The 24,647-nt window shown below is 45.9% G+C and overlaps 1 protein-coding gene and 1 pseudogene across 2 annotated transcripts in view; both read right to left on the bottom strand.

Moving 5' to 3' along the window:
- Nucleotides 1–24,647, bottom strand: part of GRAMD1A (GRAM domain containing 1A) — a 133,802-nt gene that overhangs the window by 13,976 nt on the left and 95,179 nt on the right. For both annotated transcript variants that reach the window (XM_089653890.1, XM_089653891.1), the window contains exons 11-15: nucleotides 16,452–16,607; nucleotides 14,517–14,635; nucleotides 12,589–12,725; nucleotides 11,655–11,758; nucleotides 3,540–3,716 (exon numbers count right to left, since the gene is read on the bottom strand). In XM_089653890.1, coding sequence (XP_089510016.1) covers nucleotides 3,540–3,716; nucleotides 11,655–11,758; nucleotides 12,589–12,725; nucleotides 14,517–14,635; nucleotides 16,452–16,607 — 693 coding nt within the window. The remainder of the gene's footprint in view (nucleotides 1–3,539; nucleotides 3,717–11,654; nucleotides 11,759–12,588; nucleotides 12,726–14,516; nucleotides 14,636–16,451; nucleotides 16,608–24,647) is intronic.
- LOC149445347 (U2 spliceosomal RNA) lies at nucleotides 1,419–1,539 on the bottom strand (annotated as a pseudogene).

The following is a 24,647-nucleotide window of genomic DNA, read 5'->3' as shown; positions in this document are numbered from 1 at the left end:
AGCCGACCACCTCTACCCTGATCCCACGGGGTGCAAGGCTCCTGGCAGGGACAAAGGTTTCCACATGATCCACCTAGCCAAAAGGCCTGGCGGACCCCTTTCCTTGTGGCTAGCCGAAGCCGACCACCTCTACCCTGATCCCACGGGGTGCAAGGCTCCTGACAGGGACAAAAGTTACCACATGGTCCACCAGCCAAAAGGCCTGGTGGACCCCTTTCCTTGTGGCTAGCCGAAGCCGACCACCTCTACCCTGATCCCACGGGGTGCAAGGCTCCAGACAGGGACAAAGGTTACCACATGGTCCACCAAGCCAAAAGGCCTGGTGGACCCCTTTCCTTGTGGCTAGCCAAAGCCGACCACCTCTACCCTGATCCCTCAGGGTGCAAGGCTCCAGACAGGGACAAAGGTTACCACATGGTCCACCAAGCAAAAAGGCCTGGCAGACCCCTTTCTTTGCGGCTAACCAAAGCCGACCACCTCTACCCTGATCCCACGGGGCGCAAGGCTCCTGACAGGAACAAAGGTTACCACATGGTCCACCAAGCCAAAAGGCCTGGCGGACCTCTTTCTTTGTGGCTAACCAAAGCCGACCACCTGTACCCTGATCCCACAGGGTGCAAGGCTCCTGACAGGGACAAAAATTACCACATGATCCACCTAGCCAAAAGACCTGGTGGACCCCTTTCCTTGTGGCTAGCCAAAGCCGACCACCTCTACCCTGATCCCACGGGGCGCAAGGCTCCTGACAGGGATAAAGGTTACCACATGGTCCACCAAGCCAAAAGGCCTGGCGGACCCCTTTCTTTGTGGCTAACCAAAGCTGACCACCAAGTACTAGGTCAGGGCGCTCTCCCGAAACGAAACCACCCCTGGAACAGGGGAGGAAGAAACCTGATGGCCACTTATCCTCCCCCTAAACTTCAGGGCAGGCCCGAGGACCCACACCCTACCATCCTAGTGAGAAAAACACACACAAAAGTGAAAGGTAACAAAACAGTGGGAGAAAAATGAATAAAAAAATAATTAAATAAATAAGTGGCCATGGCCATGCAATTGGGAATGGGCTAGGCCCTGAGGCCCGTAGCAAAAATTTGCCCTGGACTTAGCCAAAAGGCCTAGTTCTAAAAGGGGCAGTGCAGAAAAAGTATTTGTAACAGTGACCATGTGCATTTTTCACACTTGGGATCCCACCCCCATGTGCTACTAAGAACGCCCCTGAGATGACCACTCAAGGGGCACTGCTCCGCAGACTCTCTGCCTCCCCAGGCTCTGGCCAGACAAGGTAGATCCATTCAAATTAGGAGGAACTGGGCCCTTCCAATTTTCCCGGGGGAAATTACTCCTGGGCCCCAACAGCCTGTGTGCGTCTCAGTTTTTCTTCCAGCCGGTACTAGCCTTCAGAGCCCCCATCATACCAGCAGGGGTACTATGCAGCCAGCCATCCTAGCCAAAAAGCAAGAATGGCGGCAGAGCACTCCTACTGGACACCGATAAGAACAGATACTACACTGGATCTTAGCCAAAAGGCCGAGAAGCCATACCCAATAATGCTACACTATATGGCCTACTGTTGTTGGAAACTTGACCATCACACCCATATGATCTTAATGGACATCCCTTTGGACATCCCATTCCAAACGCATGGCAACTCACAAATGAATTTGTGTTCATTTGTGATGTCAAATACTGATGTTGGACAAGAAGACCTGGCTTGGGTGTTCCAGTTCATCCAAAGGGATTTGAGTAGGGTTGATATTGGGGCTCCTTACAGGCCACTTGAGTTTCACCACACCAGACTCCTCATAGCATGTCTCTCAGGAGCTGGCTTTGGGCACCTGAACTCAATAATTTGGAAAGCCAAAAGTCCCCACCAGAATTCTCTGCCGGAGCTTTGATGACCACTGCAAAGCCAAATGGTATTGTCAACCTTCTCCAATGGATTCACCAAAATGTACGGCAGAAACATTTTTTAAGTATACACCAGTTATAGTAATGTCTTTGTTATGGTCTTCTGGGAAAGAGACAAAATATTCTGCAGAAGACTTGTTACATTGGTCAGTAAGAAATATAACAATACAGAAAGCTATTCTGCCTGCCCAAAACTGCAATATTACTTGTGTCAGGTTGGGTGAGAAGACCTGGCTCACAATCGACTTTCAGATTCATCCCAATGGTATTCAGTAGGGTTTAGGTCAGAGCTATGTCCAATCCACTTGAGTTCCTCCAAACCAAACTGATTAACCTAGGCCATTATGGAGCTGGTTTTGGGCACCTAAACTCAATAATTTGGAGGGTTGCAACATATATTTGGCCATATAGTGTATTTCAGCATATTGTAATCTTTGGCAAGGTGACATGAATATTGATTATCTATGTCTCAGACATTCTGTAGGCCAGAATTCCCCACCTGGTCCAGCTTTTATGACCTTTACAAAACCATTTTGGTCTCAGACTTTGCCACTGGATTCGTCATATACGATGAATCCACTTGTGATGGTGATGCCAGGGGCGGACTGACAACTCATGGGACCACCGGGCAATAGGAGATCATGGGGCCCCTGTGTCCTTGCCCAAACTCAAAAAAGCCTATGAAAAAGGTACCAGGGGCATCTTATGGGGCCCCCTAGTGACCCCGGACCCTCGGGCAGTGCCCGAGTTTCCAAATGGTCAGTCCGCCCCTGGGTTGCCATTGTTATGGCTTTTTGGGAAGTAAGCAATATAACAATCCAGAAAGTTAGTCTGCCTGCCCAGTACTGCAGTACTAGTAATGCCAGGTAGTGATGTTGGATGAGAAGACTTGGCTCACAATCAATGTCCCAATTCATCCCAAAGGTGTTCAGTAGGGTGGAGTTCAGAGGTCTGTCCAGGCCACTTGAGTTCCTCTATACCAAACCCTTCAACCTAAGTTTGGCTTTGAACCCCCCGCACTCAATAATTGGGAGGGCTGTGACATATTTTAGGCCATGTAGTGTTTCAATATGTTATCATTTTTGGCAAGCTGACTTGAATACTAACAGTCTAGGTCTCAGATATTCTGTGGGCCACCTCCAGAATTTCTTGCCTGGTCCAGCTTTTATGACCATTTCAAAATCATGGTGCTCTCACTCCTTTCCAAAGGAATTGCCACATTTATGGAACCCACCTTTGATTGCCTTCTTGAAAAGAGCCAAATGTGGGGAAAAATCCCTACTTTGGTCATATACCAATCAAGAACGTTATTTTCCCTACCCATATCTGCAATATTAGTTGTGGATGGAGCTGGCATTAGAGAAATAAGGACAGTGTTCCCAAGGTGTGCTGCCCTTTAATTACAGGCGAACAGAAATGATAAATCTGGAAGATTATTACAAACTTTAAGTTCTAATTACCAAAGCAAGAGCACGGTAACCTTAACTACAGCACGCAGTAATTGGATTAGAGACAGCCCAACGGTCCTCACGCTAACGAGGTCAACCGGGACTGAGGATTTCCAAAAATAAACATCAAATTTAGCAGAAGAACATCCACTGTCGTCAACCCTTTACTGTTTTTTTTCTTACCGGACGTTCTAGAGTGGCGGGCTGCCCTCTCACTCTCCAGCGGTGGAGGGGCAACATTCAGTGGGTCGTTGTGATGGTTTTTCCAGCTCAGCGTCCGCTTGCGGCGGCGTAAGGTTGGTTTTTCTCTTCCGCCCAACTCCTCCACGCAGGACTGTTCAAACTTGACGACTGCATCGGCTGAGATGGTGTAGGAGTAAAATAAAGAAGTAAGTCAACAGGAGAACACTAATGAAGACGTAGGTGGGGGTCAAAGGCAGACGTTTAAAGGGTTCTCCTACTTTCTCTATAAATGTATCTAATCTAGTCTTCAGGAAACAACTAGATACAGAACTAAATATTCTGCTTAGCCAGTCCTGTGATTCAGGCATCCTTTCAGACAATACATCTAGTCCCTGCACCTTATTGTAGACCAGCCCTTCTCAAAGGTTTCACTATGGAGGAACCCTTGATATAATGTGGAGGTCTCAAGGAACCCCTGCTTTGTTTCAGGGCAAGGTAGCAAGATACGAAGGCTGATGAATGTTTTAAATGAAATAATAAAAAATATGACCAACCTGGAATATTTTATACTTGCAGCCAATTATTTTATAACATCCCTTTACTCTGTGGAATGAACGTATTAAAATGGAGCAGACAGAATCAATAGTAGTTGTGCATAGTAACCAATCAGCTTCTAACTTCAGCTGGTCCAGTTAAGATTTGAAAATTAAAGCTTTAAGCTGGTGGGTTACCATTTAAAGCTGCTTCAGTTTCTGGCTGCCCTCGTCTTAGTAAATCCCCCTCTATATGTCCATAATAAATGATGATCAGAAAAGAAACACAGATTGAAAGGTGTAATCTAAGTTTAGACTAGTCATTAATGGAAAAGTATCATCTTTCATTGGTTGCCAGTGGAAAAATGGCGCCTTACATTGGTGGTAAATGGAGAAACTCCACCCTACATTGGTGTTCAGCTGAGAAATGTCCCCTTACATTGGTGATTAGTGGAGAACTGACCTCTTACATGGTGGTCAGAGGAAAAATGCCCCCTTACATTGATGTTCAGAGGAGAAGTGCTTCTTACATTGGTTGCCAGTAGAGAAGGGCACCATTTAGTTGGGGGCCAGTGAAAAAATGCCCCCTTACATTGTTGGTCAGTGGAGAAATAATTCCTTACATTGATATTCAGTGGAAAAGTAACCCTTACATTAGTGGTTAGTGGAGAATATGACAAACCTGTCAATGCAGAATGCCCCCTTAAATTGTTGGGCAATGGAGAAACACCCCCTTACATTGATGTTCAGTGGAGAAGTGCCTCTTACATTGGTGACCAGTGGAGAAGGGCACCCTTACATTGGTGGCCAGTGGAGAAGTGCCTCTTACATTGGCGGCCAGTGGAGAAGGGCACCCTTACATTGGTGGTCGGTGGAAGAATGACCCCTTACATTGGTGCTCAGTGGAGAAATGTCCCCCCTACATTGGTGATCAGTGGAGAAATTCCTTCTTACATTGGTGGTCAGTAAAGAGATCCCCTTACATTGGAGGTTAATGGAGAATGTCCCCTTAAATTGTTGGTCAGTGGAGAAATACCCCTTTATATTGTTGGCCAGTGGAGAAATGCCCCCTTACATTGATGTTCAGTGGAGAAGTGCCTCTTACATTGGTGGCAGTGGAGAAGGGCACCCTTACCTTGGTAATCAATGTTGAAAGGCACCCATGCGTAGGTGGTCAGTGGAGAAATGTCCCCCCTACACTGGCGATGAGTGTAGAAATGCCCTCCTTACATTGGTGGTCAGTGGAGAGATCCCCCCCCACATTGATGTTCAGTGGAAAAGTACCTTTTACATTGGTGGTTAGTGGAGAAACACCCCCTTACATGTTGGTCAATGGAGAAATGCCCCCTAAATTGTTGCTTAGCGGAGAGATCCCCCTTACATTTGTGGTCAATGGAGAATGCCCCCTTAAATTGTTGGTCAGTGAATAAATATCCCTTTATTTTGTTGGTCAGTGGAGAACTTCCCCTTTATATTGTTGGTCAGTGGAGAACTGCCCCTTTATATTGTTGGTCAGTGGAGAACTGCCCTTTATATTGTTGGTCAGTGGAGAACTGCCCCTTTATTTTGTTGGTCAGTGGAGAACTGCCCCTTTATATTGTTGGTCAGTGGAGAACCGCCCCTTCATATTGTTGGTCAGTGGAGAACTGCCCCTTTATATTGTTTGTCAGTGCAGAACTGCCCCTTTATTTTGTTGGTCAGTGGAGAACTTCCCCTTTATATTGTCGGTCAGTGGAGAACTGCCCCTTTATATTGTTGGTCAGTGGAGAACTGCCCCTTTATTTTGTTGGTCAGTGGAGAACTTCCCCTTTATATTGTCGGTCAGTGGAGAACTGCCCCTTTATATTGTTGGTCAGTGCAGAACTGCCCCTTTATTTTGTTGGTCAGTGGAGAACTGCCCCTTTATATTGTTGGTCAGTGGAGAACCGCCCCTTTATATTGTTGGTCAGTGGAGAACTGCCCCTTTATATTGTTGGTCAGTGGAGAACTGCCCCTTTATATTGTTGGTCAGTGGAGAACTGCCCCTTCATATTGTTGGTCAGTGGAGAACTGCTCCTTTATATTGTTGGTCAGTGGAGAACTGCCCCTTTATATTGTTGGTCAGTGGAGAACTTCCCCTTTATATTGTCGGTCAGTGGAGAACTGCCCCTTTATATTGTTGGTCAGTGGAGAACTGCCCCTTTATATTGTTGGTCAGTGGAGAACTGCCCCTTTATATTGTTGGTCAGTGGAGAACCGCCCCTTCATATTGTTGGTCAGTGGAGAACTGCTCCTTTATATTGGTGACCAGTGAAAAAAAAACCCTTGCACTGGTAAAAGAGTGTAGATGTCACCCCTTACATTGAATGTCAGTAGTTAATTGCCCCTAAAGCAGGCCATACATGGGTCGAATTCCGAACGATTTTTCAAAACGATCGAAACCGTCGTTCGTTTTGTAATCCGTTGGTGCCACCAATGATTTTGAAAATCGTTTGTTTTTCACAAATTTTCCAACATGCCCAATAAACGAAATGGGGAGGAACCACGAAAATCGGCCGTTGCCATTGCCCCACTAACAGAGCGAAAATCGGTCGATTATTCTTTGGTCCGATTTTCAAATGAAAAATCGTTCGGAAATAAACTCATGTATGTCCGGCCTTACTTTGGCAGTCATTGTAGGAGGGAAATCATTACTCACCGTTCATGGAATCTCTAGCTACCTCCAGAGAAAAACTGTCTGAGAATCTCTGCTGTGAACTAAACATCAGAAATGCAACTCAGGCCGGCCATACATGGGTCGATTTCCAAATGGTTTTTCTTTCGAAAATCGGACCTAAGAATAATCGCCCAATTTTCACTCTATTAGTGGGGCAATGGCACCGGATGATTTTTGTGGTTCCTCCCCATTTTGTTTATCAGGCATGTTGAAAAATTTGTGAAAAACGACTGATTTTCGAAATCATTGGTGGCACCATTGGATTACAGAACGAATTATGTTTTTGATTTTTGATCAAAAAATCATTTGGAATTCGAACCATGTATGGCCTGCTTCAGCTAGGTCCAAGACCCCCCCCCCCCCAACCTGTGATCGGCCAATGAAAGAGAAGCAGTATATTGATTCCTCTCCTCATGTAAGCATGTTGACACTGTGAATGATAGGACTGTGTAAAGCTAATGAGCTCTGATTGGCCCACTATGCTGCCCCCTCTCCCTTACAGGACGCTTCAAGGCATTGACAACCCAACAATTAGTCTTCCATTTTTATTTTTATAATAGAAAAAAACCCCTAGCACAATAAAATGGTGGTAAAAAAATGTGTAATTCTATCATTGATCTTTGTAAATCGTGTGTATCTGTGACAACACTAGTCTACATGGCTGACTTCAGATAAGGGCTCAGGGCTTCCACAGCCCTCACCTGCTCCCCTTCCTTCCAGCTATGTTTACCAGCCGCCTACATCATTCCACATGTAATATTTATATTTGCATTCGCACAAACGTTACGTGGGCTCAGCGGGGTCAGGATAACTTAGAGCACGGAACAAAAGCACCGCTAAATCCACTAATGGACATTAATAATACATCAAAGGCTCGACGTTCCCGAGCGCGGCAATACCTGGAATAACTGGAGTGTTTACACTTAACACAACCAATCTGGAAACCTGCGGAGAGCGATGGCTGGTTTCACTTTTTGCTGAGCCTAAAAACCTTCTTTAAAACAATGATGTCTGCAGCTAGTATGAATACCTACCTATGTCGCTGGATTACAGATCAAAGCCAAACTCCGGGCACACAGCTAAAAACGCAGATAAAATACATAGAAGGGAGCTGTTTTAACTGCCAAAGGATTTGTATTTCTGTCCATCCAGTCTTGAGATATAAACAGCTCTGCCAAACGGCACGTCCTTGTCTGGCAGGGCAGGAGAACTGTTTCTCCTCTGTTGCGATTTGGCAACACTTACAGGTTTTGTCCCTCCCCCAGCATATGACTGGACAGTGACTCTCTGACTCTCAAATCCAAAGTTGCCCTTAGACAAAATAAGAAGTAAACATACATTTTCAATCCACTTTCTCAGAGACTACCTCATCCCGGACGAGCCCCCAACCTGTGACTGGACAGTGAAAGGAGAAGCAGTAGATTGATGTTGTTCTGCTCTTTCCTCCTATCAGAATGCTCATTTTAATGCAGCACACTTGATTGGCTCCTTATGCTTTTTCTCCCTCTCCCAGTCTGAGCTCTGCTGTACAGGGACAGCAAGGGGCCACTGGGGCTTCTATCTTTACTTTACCTACACTGTCCAAAAACAGTTTAGTCCATTTGGGTCACCTCGAGTTTCCAATGTACAAGTTCACCAACTGACTGGGTCACCATGAGTTCCCACTGTACCAGTTCACTGACCTGTTGGGTTGCCTCGTCTTTCCAGTGTACCAGTTCACCAACTGACTGGGTCACCATGAGTTCCTACTGTGCCAGTTCACTGACTGGTTGGGTCACCTCATCTTTCCAATGAACCAGTTCACCAACTGACTGAGTCACATGAGTTCCCACTGTACTAGTTCACTGATTGGTTGGGTCACCATGTCTTTCCGATGTACCAGTTCACCAACTGACTGGGTCACTATGAGTTCCCATTGTACCATTTCACTGACCTGTTGGGTCACCTCGAGTTTCCAATGTACAAGTTCACCAACTGACTGGGTCACCATGAGTTTCCACTGTACCAGTTCACTGACTGGTTGGGTCACCTCGAGTTTCCAATGTAACAGTCTTGAGATATAAACAGCTCTGCCAAACGGCACGTCCTTGTCTGGCAGGGCAGGAGAACTGTTTCTCCTCTGTTGCGATTTGGCAACACTTACAGGTTTTGTCCCTCCCCCAGCATATGACTGGACATTGACTCTCTGACTCTCAAATCCAAAGTTGCCCTTAGACAAAATAAGAAGTAAACATACATTTTCAATCCACTTTCTCAGAGACTACCTCATCCCGGACGAGCCCCCAACCTGTGACTGGACAGTGAAAGGAGAAGCAGTAGATTGATGTTGTTCTGCTCTTTCCTCCTATCAGAATGCTCATTTTAATGCAGCACACTTCATTGGCTCCTTATGCTTTTTCTCCCTCTCCCAGTCTGAGCTCTGCTGTACAGGGACAGCAAGAGGCCAATACCAAGTCAAATTCAAGTACTTACAATGCTGTATAAATGATGTATTAAATTAAGAAACTATATTTTATTACATGGCGAGCTACATTGATCTGTGCCTCTTTAATCCTTTGCAGCTATTAGGGAATGTACTGAAATGAATGTTTTTGTGACCAGAGTTCAGCTTTAAACCAGCAAGTTTTGGTGAGCCGTGGTCAATATTATGCTTCAATCCAGCCAAACTTTATCTTTTAGTTTTGGGGGAGCAACTACTGCTTGGAACCTCTGTCAGGCTTTTATTGTCTCAGTCCCCTGGGGAAATTGCTTCTTCAGTGACCACACAGAAAGTGAAGGCAAACTTTGCCACCGGGGCTTCTATCTTTACTTTACCTACTCTGTTCAAAAACGGTTTAGTCAGAGTCCCATTTTCGTGGTCAGGAATTCTGATGCACTTGTGTGTACTTTCCGAACTCCACTATTCCAGGTGTAGACATTTTTTTTCATGATGGGGGGATCTCACTTTTGGAGATTCATCAGCTCATTGACTTGTCACCCTATTTCTCTAATGTACCTGTTTACTGGCTGACTGGGTCACCATGAGTTCCCACTGTATCAATTCACTGACTGGTTGGGTCACCTCGCCTTTCCAATGTACCAGTTCACCAACTGACTGGGTCACCATGAGTTCCCATTGTACCAGTTCACTGACTGGTTGGGTCGCCTTGTGTTTCCAATGTACCAGTTCACCAACTGACTGGGTCACCATGAGTTCCCATTGTACCAGTTCACTGACTAGTTGAGTCACCTCGTGTTTCCAATGTACAAGTTCACCAACTGATTGGGTCACCATGAGTTCCCACTGTACCAGTTCACTGACCTGTTGGGTCGCCTCGTCTTTCCAGAGTACCAGTTCACCAACTGACTGGGTCACCATGAGTTCCCACTGTGCCAGTTCACTGACTGGTTGGGTCACCTCATCTTTCCAATGAACCAGTTCACCAACTGACTGGGTCACATGAGTTCCCACTGTACTAGTTCACTGACTGGTTGGGTCACCTCATCTTTCCAATGTACTAATTCACCATCTGACTGGGTCACCATGAGTTCCCACTGTGCCAGTTCACTGACTGGTTGGGTCACCTCATCTTTCCAATGAACCAGTTCACCAACTGACTGGGTCACATGAGTTCCCACTGTACTAGTTCACTGACTGGTTGGGTCGCCTCATCTTTCCAATGTACCAATTCACCATCTGACTGGGTCACCATGAGTTCCCACTCTGCCAGTTCACTGATTAGTTGGGTCACCATGTCTTTCCGATGTACCAGTTCACCAACTGACTGGGTCACCATGAGTTTCCACTGTACCAGTTCACTGACTGGTTGGGTCACCTCGAGTTTCCAATGTACAAGTTCACCAACTGACTGGATCACCATGAGTTCCCACTGTGCCAGTTCACTGACTGTTTGGGTCACCTCATCTTTCCAATGAACCAGTTCACCAACTGACTGGGTCACATGAGTTCCCACTGTACTAGTTCACTGACTGGTTGGGTCGCCTCATCTTTCCAATGTACCAATTCACCATCTGACTGGATCACCATGAGTTCCCACTGTGCCAGTTCACTGATTAGTTGGGTCACGTGTCTTTCCGATTTACCAGTTCACCAACTGGCTGGGTCACCATGAGTTCCCACTGTGCCAGTTCACTGATTAGTTGGGTCACGTGTCTTTCCGATTTACCAGTTCACCAACTGACTGGGTCACCATGAGTTCCCACTGTGCAAGTTCACTGATTAGTTGGGTCACGTGTCTTTCCGATTTACCAGTTCACCAACTGACTGGGTCACCATGAGTTCCCACTGTGCAAGTTCACTGATTAGTTGGGTCACGTGTCTTTCCGATTTACCAGTTCACCAACTGACTGGGTCACCATGAATTCCCACTGTGCCAGTTCACTGATTAGTTGGGTCACCATGTCTTTCCGATGTACCAGTTCACCAACTGACTGGGTCACTATGAGTTCCCATTGTACCAGTTCACTGACTGGTTGGATCACCTCGTATTTTAATGTACCAGTTCACCAACTGGCTGGGTCACCATGAGTTTCCACTGTACCAGTTCACTGACTGGTTGGGTCACCTCAAGTTTCCAATGTACAAGTTCACCAACTGATTGGGTCACCATGAGTTTCCACTGTACCAGTTCATTGACTGACTAGGTTGCTACAAGCTCTCAGGTGGCTGGATCACCACAAGTTCCCTTTACTCCAGCGCTTGCCTTCAAAAAGGCATCAATGAGAATGATCTTGTGACAGCTCACTGCCGGAGTCACCGGGAGATAAGGGATGTTTTTTAACCCACAAGTTTCTACTTAAAATCACCAACAGCCTTTTGACAATTTGGAAAATAACTTCAGATGCCAAACTTCCTAAAACTTCTCTACAGACGGGCAAGTGACCTACCTAGAAGAGAAAAGTGCTCCTCCATCCCACTCCAGGAGTTCTTCTCGATGATCGTCCGTACCAGGCTCCAAGGCTGTTTTCGGTAACATATCTCTGAGGACACCCTAAGGCAATGAACAGAAAGCAGTGAATATTGTGCACACCAAACTAGACTGAATGTGGAAACAAGAAAAGTTTTTACAAAGTCAATCCACTCAAAAGTGGTATTACAAGAACAAGTGAAGATCACTGGACTGATTCAACTGCAGGGTTCTTTGGAGGACCCCATGTGGGGACATCTCTACATTATTTCCTGTCTCTGTTCCTACTCCTGATGATATCCTCTCCCTGTCACCCTGCTCTCTCCACCTATCAACATGTTCATTGTTAGCACTGAAGCAACTGATTGGCTCCTTGCGTTGCTTCTCCCTCTGAGCTCTTCTGTACAGGGACAGCAAGAGGCTAATATCAAGTCAAAGTCAGGTACTTGTACATGTGAGGATATATTAATGAGCTGCATTTGTTTGTGTCTTTTATATCCACCAGGAGTCTGGCTTTAACCAATAACAAGTAACTATGTGAGAGAGAAGTAGAACTTATAGCTAAATAATGAGAAGAATTATCATTTGAAACATTTTATCACTGTGCAAAACGACTATTTTTGGCAGGTGGAGGAGCATTAGTCGGCATTTGTAATGAAATACATTTTAGCTGCTAGGGATGATGAATATGATATGTAGGCGGCAGAATAAAAGACATCAGTCTGTCACAATCGTGATAGCTCACAGTGGGGGAGGGGGAGCCTTTAATGAGCTGTCAGTCGCTGCGGAGGACAGCAGCTGAGGGGGATCTATGATGATTAAACATAGGGCTGGTGTGCCGCACAGTGGGCTCTCTTCTAGCCATCAGGAGTGTTGGCGAAATCTGTAGGCGGAAGTGACTCATGAGTGGGTACCTGAGACGAGCTTTATTCTTGGCCACGCCGGAGATGCAGTACCGATGTGCAGTGTAAAAATAATCCTGGTACGGGATGCCCTGGGTTATGACTTGGGTGTCTAGGACAAACACCGAGCCCTTTAGATTGTAGAGAGTCTGGAGATTGAAAAGAGATGGTGTTAGCCAAAAAAAAATTTTTAACTCCTATAGGTTCGTGATAAGTTTTTTGGGGGGTTTTTTGGAACTGGAGATAACCCAACATTTTACAAAATTTGCTCTCAGGTCAACCGTGCCTGCCTGCATTTTAGAAGGCCAGTAGAGTCTGGGTCAAAGACTGAATTTCAACCTTGTTCCTTGGTCAGAAAAAAATTTCCTAGCAACATGCCAACACACAAAGACCCCGTGTGTAGTGTACAAATAATCCCAGTACGGGATGCCCTGCTTTATGACTTGGGTGTCTAGGACAAACACCGAGCCCTTTAGATTGTAGAGAGTCTGGAGATTGAAAAGAGATGGTGTTAGCCAAAAAAAAAAGATTTTAACTCCTATAGGTTTGTGATAAGTTTTTGGGGTTTTTTTTTGGAACAGGAGATAACCCAACATTTTACAAAATTTGCTCTCAGGTCAACCGTGCCTGCCTGCATTTTAGAAGGCCAGTAGAGTCTGGGTGGAAGACTGAATTTCAACCTTGTTCCTTGGTCAGAAAACATTAGCAACCTGCTAACACACAAAGACCCAGTGGGCATTGTAAAAATAATCCTGGTACGGGATGACCTGGGTTATGACTTGGGTGTCTAGGACAAACACTGAGCCCTTTAGATTGTAGAGAGCCTGGAGATTGAAAAGAGATGGTGTTAGCCAAAAAAAACGTTTTTAACTTTTATAGGTTTGTGATAAGTTTTTTGGTTTTTAATTTGGAACTGGAGATAACCCAAAATTTCACAAAATTTGCTCTCGGGTCAACCGTGCCTGCCTGCATTTTAGAAGGCCAGTAGAGTCTGGGTCGAAAACTGAATTTCAACCTTGTTCCTTGGTCAGAAAAAATTTTCTAGCAACCTGCCAACACACAAAGACCCCATGTACAGTGTAAAAATAATCCCAGTACGGGATGCCCTGCTTTATGACTTGGGTGTCTAGGACAAACACCGAGCCCTTTAGATTGTAGAGAGTCTGGAGATTGAAAAGAGATGGTGTTACCCAAAAAAAAAGTTTTTAACTCCTATAGGTTTGTGATAAGTTTTTTGGGGTTTTTTTTGGAACTGGAGATAACCCAACATTTTACAAAATTTGCTCTCAGGTCAACCATGCCTGCCTATAATTTAGAAGGCCAGTAGAGTCTGGGTGGAAGACTGAATTTCAACCTTGTTCCTTGGTCAGAAAACATTTATTAGCAACCTGCTAACACACAAAGACCCATGTGCAGTGTAAAAATAATCCCAGTACGGGATGCCCTGGGTTATGACTTGGGTGTCTAGGACAAACACCGAGCCCTTTAGATTGTAGAGAGTCTGGGGATTGAAAAAAGAAGGCGTTAGCCAAAAAAAACATTTTTAACTTTTATAGGTTTGTGATATGTTTTTTGGTTTTTAATTTGGAACTGGAGATAACCCAAAATTTCACAAAATTTGCTCTCAGGTCAACCGTGCCTGCCTGCATTTTAGAAGGCCAGTAGAGTCTGGGTCGAAGACTGAATTTCAACCTTGTTCCTTGGCCACTAAACATTTCCTAGCAACCTGCCAACACACCTGAAACACCACAAACGCAAGTGTAGACTAGACCTTAAGGAGAGCTGCAGAATGAACCTGTTGCTTTGCCTTTAATGGCCATTAAGGTGTTCACATTGGCAAGTATAATATCAGTGTGAAAATGGGGCCGGGGCTTTGAACAAATCCCGTTCAGGCTTGGATGATTCCTCTATTCGGTTTAAAGGTCTGACAGTCGACATACCTGAGTCTCCACTGCAGGGGCGGTTTTTGGTCCCAGTGGATTATTAATGGGAATGGTATAATTGAGAACGCGGGTTTGCCTTCCGCTGCTGTCCCTTTCCCAGGGGTTCACTATGACATCTGTGAAGATGAAGAGGAAATAAGGTGACGCAGGATGAATGTACAAACTGATGGTGACACCACTTACTGTGACACCACTAAGAAAAGCCAAGGGAGTGCGGCGGACACAAAACTGGCAACTAGCAATTACACCTGACCTATGATTGGACCTTTATACTATTCAGAGACCATACACCTTTTCTGATTGGGTCAGCACCGCAACTGTATTACAATAAAACATCAAACATTATTGTTACAACCCACATGGAAGAAAAATATATTTGAAATGCTACAATTTTGGCCAATTCAATATATTTCAAAATATATTTATATGTTATATACACACTGTATGTTGAAATGCGTTTTTATTACAAAATGTAGGAAAAATATTTTTAAAAATACATTTCAATTATACTGTATGTCTTTACAAATACAAATCTACATTTTTGGAATGCATTGACAAATATATGTAAAAATATGTTAAAATTATTTTTTTTATATGTTACAACAAATCTGAAGAATATATTTTAAAAAAAATATATTTTAAAAATATTTTTTCATGTATTTTGGAATATATAAAAAATGCATTTTATACATATATATATATATATATATATATATAAAACAAATTTAAAACAAATCTGAAGAATATATTTAAAAAAATATGTATTTCTAAAAATATATATTTTTTAAAAATACATTGTTCAGATGTTTTTTAACATATAAAAAAGTCCTTTTAACATATTTTTACATATATTTGTAAATGCATTCCAAAAAATGTAGATCTGTATTTTTACATTTTTGGAATGCATTTACAAATATACGTAAAAATATATGTTAAAAGGACTTTTTTGATTCATTCAGTCTTTTGTTGTGATTAGCTGTGATTGGGCAAAGCTGATTACATGATACAGATGGGCTGTGATTGGCTCCGTCTGTATCATGTGACTGCCTTGACCAGTCCCAGCTAACAATATAATTGTATACAATGGATGGCGTGACAGGAAGCCATCCATAAGGAGGGACACTGTTGGGGACCTTGATGTAATGGGGACTTTGTATGGACTCTGATGTAGGGGGGACTATGATGGGGACACTGATGTAAGGGGATGCGGTTGGGGACAATGATATAAGGAGGGACACTGTTGGGGACCTGATGTAATGGGGACTTTGATGGATACTGTGACATAAGGGGACTTTGTATGGACTCTGATGTAGGAGGGACTATGATGGGGACAATGATATAAGGAGGGACACTGTTGGGGACCTTGATGTAATGGGGACTTTAATGGATACTGTGATATAAGGGAACTTTGTATGGACTCTGATGTAAGGGGGACTATGATGGGGACACTGATATAAGGGGATGCGGTTGGGGACAATGATATAAGGAGGGACACTTTTGGGGACCTTGATGTAATGGGGACTTTGTATGGACTCTGATGTAGGGGGGACTATGATGGAGACACCGATGTAAGGGGGATGCGGTTGGGGACAAAGATATAAGGAGGGACACTGTTTGGGACCTTGATGTAATGAGGACTTTGATGGATACTGTGATATAAGGGAACTTTGTATGGACGCTGATGTAGGGGGGACTATGATGTGGACACCGATGTAAGGGAGATGCGGTTGGGGACAATGATATAAGGAGGGACACCGTTGGGGACCTTGATGTAATGGGGACTTTGTATGGACTCTGATGTAAGGGGGACTATGATGGGGACACTGATGTAAGGAGGATGCAGTTGGGGACAATGATATAAGGAGGGACACTGTTGGGGGACCTTGATGTCACCAGTATCCCTGCCCTTTTGATGACAGAGGACCTCCTGACCTGTGAACTTCCTATGCTCCATGAATTCGCTCATGAATCTCGTGTCGAAGGCCAGCGCGTGTTGTAGGCGCTCCGCGTTAACGTGGTACACGGCGTTGATGTGAAGCCTGCCAGGCAGGTCTGAAGAAATGGCATCTTTAGAGACTCCGCCGGCATCTAAAGAAGATAAAACAACATGGAGATACTTAGAAAAGAAAGTCCATTTTACTGGTAAAGATAATAGTATGCTGTAGAACAGAAAACAAAAAATCATCAGAAATGCGTAATTAGTCTTTCACTACTGAAATTCATTATTATTAATCATTTAAGAGATTCCTCCATAAAATTATATTATATTAAGTGTTTAAAACTGCTTATATAAAGACATTCCCATATCCACTGCTGGGCTCAGGCTGAACTGAGTACCTACAATGGTGTGAGTTTGTTCCCTTGGGGGAGCAGGACAATACAGGTTATGGTCAATGGAAGCCGGGCAACAGACCATGTAGTTCTTGGGATGGGAAGGAAAAAAACCCATACCACAGGGAAGATAAAGCCTGTGGTCCTTGGGGGTGGGGTAACTGAGCTTGTGATACTGGGGGGGGGGGGGGGTGTAGGGAAGCAGGGCCAGTGATCCTTATTGGGTTGGACCACAGAACTGGAATCTTCAGAAGGCAGGGAGAAGACCTCCTATCATCAACTGCACGTGGCCTATTTTCTTGAGGGCTATGAGTTGGGAGGGAACAAAGAATATAGTCCTTTGATTGGGAAGGAACAGGGACTAGTCCTCAGGAGCAGGGAGTAACAAAGCCTGTAGTCCTTGGGATGGGAAAGAAAGAAGCCTGTAGACCTTGGGATGGGAAAGAACAAAGCTTGTAGTCCTTAGGGGCAGGGAAGCAAAGCATGTGTTCCTTAAAGGAGGGGGAGGGCAACTGAGCCTGTGATACTGGGAGGTAGGGAAACAGAGCCTGTGTTCCTTGAGTCGAGCCACAGAGCTGAAGGTCTTCGGAGGACAGTACAAGAGAACCTAAGGGCCTTGGGATGGGAAAGAACAGAGCCTGTATTCCATGGGATGGGAAGGAACAGAGCTTGTATTCCATGGGATGGGAAGGAACAGAGCCTGTAGTCATTGGGATGGGAAGGAACAGAGCCTGTAGTCATTGGGATGGGGAGGAACATAGTCTGTAGTCCATGAGAAGGGAAGAAAAAAAATGACCGTAGTCCTTAGGGGCAGGGAAGCAAAGCCTGTGGCCCTTGAGGGTGGGCAACTGAACCTGTGATACTAGGGGGTAGGGAAACTGAGCTTGTGGTCCTTATGGTGTCGAGCAGCAGAGCTGATGGTCTTTGGAGGACAGGGCAACAGAACCTAAGGGCTTTGAGATGGGAACAGAGCCTTTAGTCCTTGGGATGGGAAGGAACACAGCATCTAGTCAATGGGATGGAAAGGGACACAGCCTGTAGTCCATGGGATGGGAAGGAACAAAGCCTGTAGTCCTTGGGATGAGAAAGAAAAAAGCCTGTAGTCCTGGGGGGTAGGGAAACAGAGTCTGTGGTCCTTAGGGGGTCGAGCCACAGAGCTGAAGGTCTTTGTAGGACAGGACAACAGAACCTAAGGGCTTTGGAATGGGAAAGAACAAAACCTGTAGTCCCTATGAGAAACAAAGCCTGTAATACTTAGGGGAAGGGGAGCAATGCATTCTGTAATACAGGGGGGTGGGGAAACAAAGCCTGTGGTCTCCTCTGTTGTCCTTCTCCTTAGGAGGGAAGGACAACAAAGCCTGATGGTCTTGATGCGGGAGGGAAAGGAGCCTGTAGTCCTTGGGATGGGAAGTAACAGAGCCTGTAATATTTGGGATGGGAAGTAACGGAGCTTGCAGTAATTGGAAAGAAACAGAGCCTGTAGTCCTGGGGATGGGAGGGAAGAGAGTTTGTAGTCCTTAGGATGGGAAGGAACGGAGCCTGTAGTCCTTGGGATGGGAAGGAACAGAGCTTGTACTATTTGAGATGGGAAAGAACAGAGCCTGTAGTCTTTGGAATGGGAAGGAGCAAAGCATGTAGTCCTTGGGATGAGAAGGAAAGGAGCCTGTAGTCCTTAGGGGCAGGGAAGCAAAGCCTGTGGTCTTTAAGGGAGGGGGAGGGCAACAGAGCCTGTGATACTTGGGGTAGGGAAACAGATCTTTAGGGGGTCAAGCAACAGAGCTGCAGGTCTTCAGAGGACAGGATAACACAGCCTTGGGATGTAACAGAGCCTGTAGTCCTTGGGTTGGGAAGGAACAGAGTCAGTAGTCCTTGGGATGGGAAATAACAAAGCCTGTAGTCCTCAGCAATGTCTGTGGTCCCTGGAGGATGCGGGGGAGATTGTTATCTGAGCATGTGATCCTGGTGATCATGAGGGGTTGGAAAATAGAGCCTATAGTCCTTAGGGGCTGGGGGAACAGAACTAGAGATCTTCAGAGAGCAGGACAAAAGAGCCTGAGGGCTTCAGAATGGGAAGGAACAGAGGCTGCATGGTCTTTGGGATGGGAAGGAACAGAGTTCATGGTCCTTAGGGGCAGGGAAGAAAAATCCTGTGGTCCTTGGGGGAGGGGAGGTACCTGTGGTTTTTATAGGCTGGGGTAACAGAACTTGAGGTCTTCAAAAGGGGCAGAACAACAGAGCCGAAGGGCTTCAGAATGGAAAGGAACAGAGGCTGCACGGTCTTTGGGATGGGAAGGAACAGAGTTCATAGTCCTTAGGGGCAGGGAAGAAAAATCCTGTGGTCCTTGGGGGAAGGGGAGGTACCTGTGGTTTTTATAGGCTGGGGTAACAGAACTTGAGGTCTTCAAAAGGGCAGAACAACAGAGCCTAAGGGCTTTAGAATGGGAAGGAACAGAGGCTGCACGGTCTTTGAGATGGGAAGGAACAGAGTTCATGGTCCTTAGAGCAGGGAAGAAAAATCCTGTGGTCCTTGGGGGAGGTGAGGTACCTGTAGTTTTTATAGGCTGGGGCAACAGAACCTGAGGTCTTCAAAGGGGCAGAACAACAGAGCCTGAGGGCTTCAGAATGGGAAGGAACAGAGGCTGCATGGTCTTTGGGATGGGAAGGAACAGAGTTTATGGTCCTTAGGGGCAGGGAAGAAAAATCTTGTGGTCCTGGGGGAAGGGGAGGTACCTGTGGTTTTTATAGGCTGGGGTAACAGAACTTGAGGTCTTCGAAAGGGCAGAACAACAGAGCCTGAGGGCTTAAGAATTAGAAGTAACAGAGTCTGTGTGGTCCTTGGAATGTAAAGGAACAAAAGCCTCCGGTCATTGGAGACAGGGCAGTGTCAGGAATGGACTCAGCACTGGTGGTGGGACTCACCTGCCGTGTGGGCTGCAGTACCAGGGCTGACCAGCGGGTGCTCTCAGCAGCCAGAAGCTCACTCCTGCAGTCAGCCAACACCTGAAGCTGATTGCAGGAAGTGTATTTAAGGAATGACCAGGCCTATGATCAGGGCCTTGGTGTATGTTTCCCATGAGCCCCTGTACCTGGTAGCCTGTGTTCCTGCCTCGTTGCTGACCCTGCTTTGATCCTGACCTCTGCTGACCGTCTCCTGTTGAACCCCTGGCTTGCCTGACCATCCTTCTGCCTGATCCTTGGTACCGCGCTGCCCGCTACCTGCTGAACCTGGCTTGTGACCCCGACCATTCTCTGCTTGCTCCTCCTGTACCACGCTGCCCGCACGATACCAACCCGGCCTGTCTGACTACGCTTACTTCACCCGACGATCCATCTATCCCGCACGGATCACCTTTAGTAAGTCTGCCTGCCTCTTCCCATCAGACTCCGTTCCTGCACTCCCCTGCCAGTACTCTCTACCACAGCCGGACGCACTCAGGGGTCGCGACCTGGTTCCAGTCTGCACCAAGTCCATCCCCACCATCAGGGGCCCTGGTGAATAGCAGGCTGGGACTTAGACCCCGCGCCCTGAGGAAATCCGTGCTGTGGGCTGCTAGAGACACTGACAGTACCTTACGGCCTGCCTGACCATTCCAGCTCTCCAGCCTGACTACGCCTGTGTTCCTGAAGCCTGCTACTTCCCTGTGTCAGTCCACACATTTCTGGTCATACCCGGATCCCTAACAGGCAGAGAGAAAAAGCATGTAGTCCCCTAGAGGGTGTGAAAAGGGGATGTTGCAAAAGAGCTGGATGTCCTTTAGAGGAAGGGCAATGGGAAGGACTGGGGGTGACAATGCCAACACACTTCATTCTTCTCTAGCAGATATCTCCAGGGCCTCTCCATATGCAGGATTGTTCCTTTCAGCATCATTCCAATTTTGGACGAATTATTTTTGGTCTAAATGACTTAAGTGTTTCTCTATTAAAAGGGGCTGGGGGCACCGCTATGCTTTTTCCTTTACTTTGCACATTGGTATCTTGCATTTTTTAATCGTCTTTGACAGCAAAGCGTCCCGGAAGATCATTCTAAAATCATTGTTAGTTATGCAGACGGCGGTAACGCCAATTTAGTTCAAGTAAAGTAGACGGTTCGATGTTCCTACGCTGAGCATGGTTCAGCCACAGGCAGGGAAAGACATCCTCTTCACCCTCCCCAGCTGGCCTTGTTATCCGGCTCCAGATGTTTTGGACGATAACATAAATCATGGCGGAGAGATTAATCAGAGAGATGACATAAGCCCCGCCAAGACATCCTATTACCCAGACACCTGTGGGGCAGCAGACAAGCCGCGCTGCTCAATCTATTTACTGGGAGAAATGAAAACACTGCGAGAGCGGATATTAGCAGTGAAAATCTCTCGGTCATACCAGGAGAGTCATTGGCCATATATTGAAAAGCCGCCCATTCTGACCAGGGGGAAAAGAAAGAAGCTTTAGTGCTTCCCATCTGCTTCCCTCCTGAGGCTGCTGTCAGCTGCACTGTGTATAATCTGCATCTACTATCACAGTGATTCCAGGAGACATTTTTTTTTTCCCGTTCTGTACGCACGGTGGTGTACACAACAGCAAAAAGTCAAATGACATATTAAAAGCAAATTATTGCTCCATTGGGGTCTTAGTCCTTAACACAACCAGAATCCGGCACCTAACCTTTCTAACTCTTAAAACACATCCTAATGCTATGCTTATTGTGATGGCAGTGACTTTGAGTGGGGGGCCCATGGAACACAGCCCCCTTTGGAGAGGTGGGGAAACCCATCTCAGCTCCCCATATCCCTATTATGTGTAAGTCACCCTGTGCCTGTTAGGGGTAACAGGTGGAATGTCCTGATATTGTGCAGACATGTATAGGTGGGGTGGGGGGTTGTTCATTGTTTACTGCCATGTGGTGCATCCCATTGTTCTATTGTGTGTCTTGCTTGGGAGCAAACTATTATGGCATGTATGTGTTTGTGTATTGGCTTGGTGGGGGGGGGGGTCTGCTGATGTGTCTCTGGTTGCTAGATTTGGTTTGCCCCACCCTGTGTCCATATGCAGGGAGGGGGGGTTGTTCCCTTGAACGTTTATATCTTGTGTCTGTGTTAAAATAAAGCAGTCTATTTTCTGAGTGATTTTAAGGGTGGATCTGTGTTCGGACAGGGGAGCGGGAACGGAAATACCCTAGTGCAGTCGGGGTCCGGTTCCGTTACACTTATAGTTAACCAGACTCCAGAAATTAACCCTCACCCTATATATTTTTTTTTCCCCTTTCCTTTCTTCTTTTGTATTAAAAGATCATTAACAGCTCCCCATATCCCTAGTATTCCTCACATTCCTCACCCCAGACACCACCAAACAACTCGTACCCTCCCTCATCATCTCACGCCTGGACTATTGCAATTCCCTTCTCACTGGCCTACCCAAACGATCGCTATCCCCACTCCAGTCGATCCTAAACTCAGCGGCCAGACTCATCCACCTCACCAAGCGCTCCACATCTGCCTCCCCCCTCTGCCAATCCCTTCATTGGCTCCCGATTGCCCAACGCATCAAGTTCAAGCTGCTAACCCTGACCTACAAAGCCATTCAAAATACCGCCCCGAACTACATAACTGACCTGATACCCAGATACTACCCTACCCGTGCCCTTCGCTCCTCACAGGACCTCCTACTCTCTAGCTCCCTGGTCTCCTCCTCCCACGCCCGATTGCAGGACTTCTCCAGGACTTCCCCCATCCTCTGGAACTCCCTACCCCAATCCATCAGAATGTCACCTACCCTCCTCACCTTCAGGCGCACCGTGAAAACCCTCCTCTTCAGGGAAGCTTACCCCAACCTCTCCTAACACCCGACCTCACCTCACATCCAACCTCCTTCATTCCACCCACCATTCCATCCCCCACAGCCATCTCCTCCTGTGCTACCCTCCCTTCCCTCCTAGATTGTAAGCTCGAAAGAGCAGGGCCCTCAAACCCCTCGTGTATTGTATTGCTACTGTCTTGTCTCATGTTCTGTCCCCCTTTGTAATGTACAGCGCTGAGCATACCCTTTGGTGCTATATAAATACTGTATAATAATAATAATAATAATTAACAGAGTTCAATAGCTCAAGATAAAAATTCCACGCACAAAGGAAACATTTAGAGATGAGACCCCTCCCTTATCTGGCAGCTTCCTCCATGGTTTCCATCAGAGAGAAGATCCCATTGGTCTGCTACTGCTCCTTTATTGTCCAAGACCAGGCAAGTTTGGCTGCTCAACCATCTGTACTGCTCAATTGCAGCTTAGTCTGCATGTAGGTCACAGGGAATGCAGAACCTGATTATACCAGCTGGCATGAGTGTCTGGATCACAAGACTGGCACGTACCATCAGAACTGTGTATCTGTGGTCCAAACGTCATGGGCCTATGGAGAGGAGAGTGCTTAGCAAATGTTGATGCAGCTTCCTCAACGGGTATAAAAAGATACTGGCTGATTGATTAACTATTCCCCCAAATAAGCCCAGGTAGTCAATATTTACCATGCTTGGGTAAGGCCTACAGACATTCAAACCTTCCCTGTTCCAGACTTAAAGGTAGGCTTGAGGAAATGTTCTGTGGCATCATATGGATCATCTTTGACTGTCAGTAAACCTTCTCTAAGTAGGTTTATTTCAACAGCTGTTCAACAAAGGTCATCTAAAGTAACAGAAGGATGGGAGACATGGCTCCTTCCATCACCGAAAGAACATTTTTAGGCCTTCTACTGTTTTACGTCAGGAAGGACGTTACCATGAGCTGGAAAAAAACAATGCCACCATCCATCTCTTTTTGGAAACATCTGGTGAACTCTAACCTGCCTTTATATCAAGACACGTATGCACATTGGGGATGAAAACAGATTCAGAATTTTGATATTGAGAGTTTGCAGCTGAGGAAACTTGAAATAAGTTCCTTACCTTAACTCTACTTGCTTAGGTAGACCCAAAAATAAAATGCTCTCCCTTTTCTAACCTATGTGCTTTGGACTACCACTGAAGCCAATATGTTAGGATTGTACTGTTACTCTCACGATTGTTGTGTTTTTTCTTTACAAGTGACCTGTATGGGCTGTGTTGCTTGAAGTAACAGCTACTTTATAACTGATACTGGCCAGTTGATTAACTACACTCACCAGCCATGATATTAGGTACACCTGTTCGATTGCTTGGTAACACAAATTGCTTATTGGCCAATCACATGGCAGCAACTCAATGCATTGAGGCATCTAGATGTGTTGAAGACGACTTGCTGAAGTTCAAACCAAGCCTCAGAATGGGTAAGAAAAGGAATTTAAGTGACTTTGAATGTGGCATGGTTGTTGGTGCCAGGCGGGCTGGTCTGAGTATTTCAAAAACTGCAGATCTACTGGGATTTTCACACATAACCATCTCTAGGGTTTACAGAGAATGGTTCGAAAAAAGAGAAAATATCCAGTGCAGTTGTGTAGACGAAGATGCCTTGTTGATGTCAGAGGAGAACGGGCAGACTGGTTCAAGGTGATAGAAAGGCAACAGTAGGGTCATAATTTGTCATATACAACATGAAAGCATGGATCCATCCTGCCTTGTGTCAACGGTTCAGGCTGGTGGTGGTGGTGGTGTCATGGTGTGGTGGATCCATCCTGCCTTGTGTCAACGGTTCAGGCTGGTGGTGGTGGTGTCATGGTGTGGTGGATCCATCCTGCCTTGTGTCAACGGTTCAGGCTGGTGGTGGTGGTGTCATGGTGTGGGGGATATTTTCTTAGCACTAGCAAGGTGTACCTAATAAAGTGAGTGTATAACCCTCAAGAAAGCCCAGGTG

This window comes from Staurois parvus, unplaced genomic scaffold (genome assembly GCF_062004578.1).
Source record: "Staurois parvus isolate SC_StPar_1 unplaced genomic scaffold, SC_StPar_1.0 ptg000726l, whole genome shotgun sequence".
Lineage (NCBI taxonomy): Eukaryota > Metazoa > Chordata > Amphibia > Anura > Ranidae > Staurois > Staurois parvus.
Note: the sequence above shows the minus strand (reverse complement) of the source record. Positions and strands in the feature narration are given on the sequence as shown.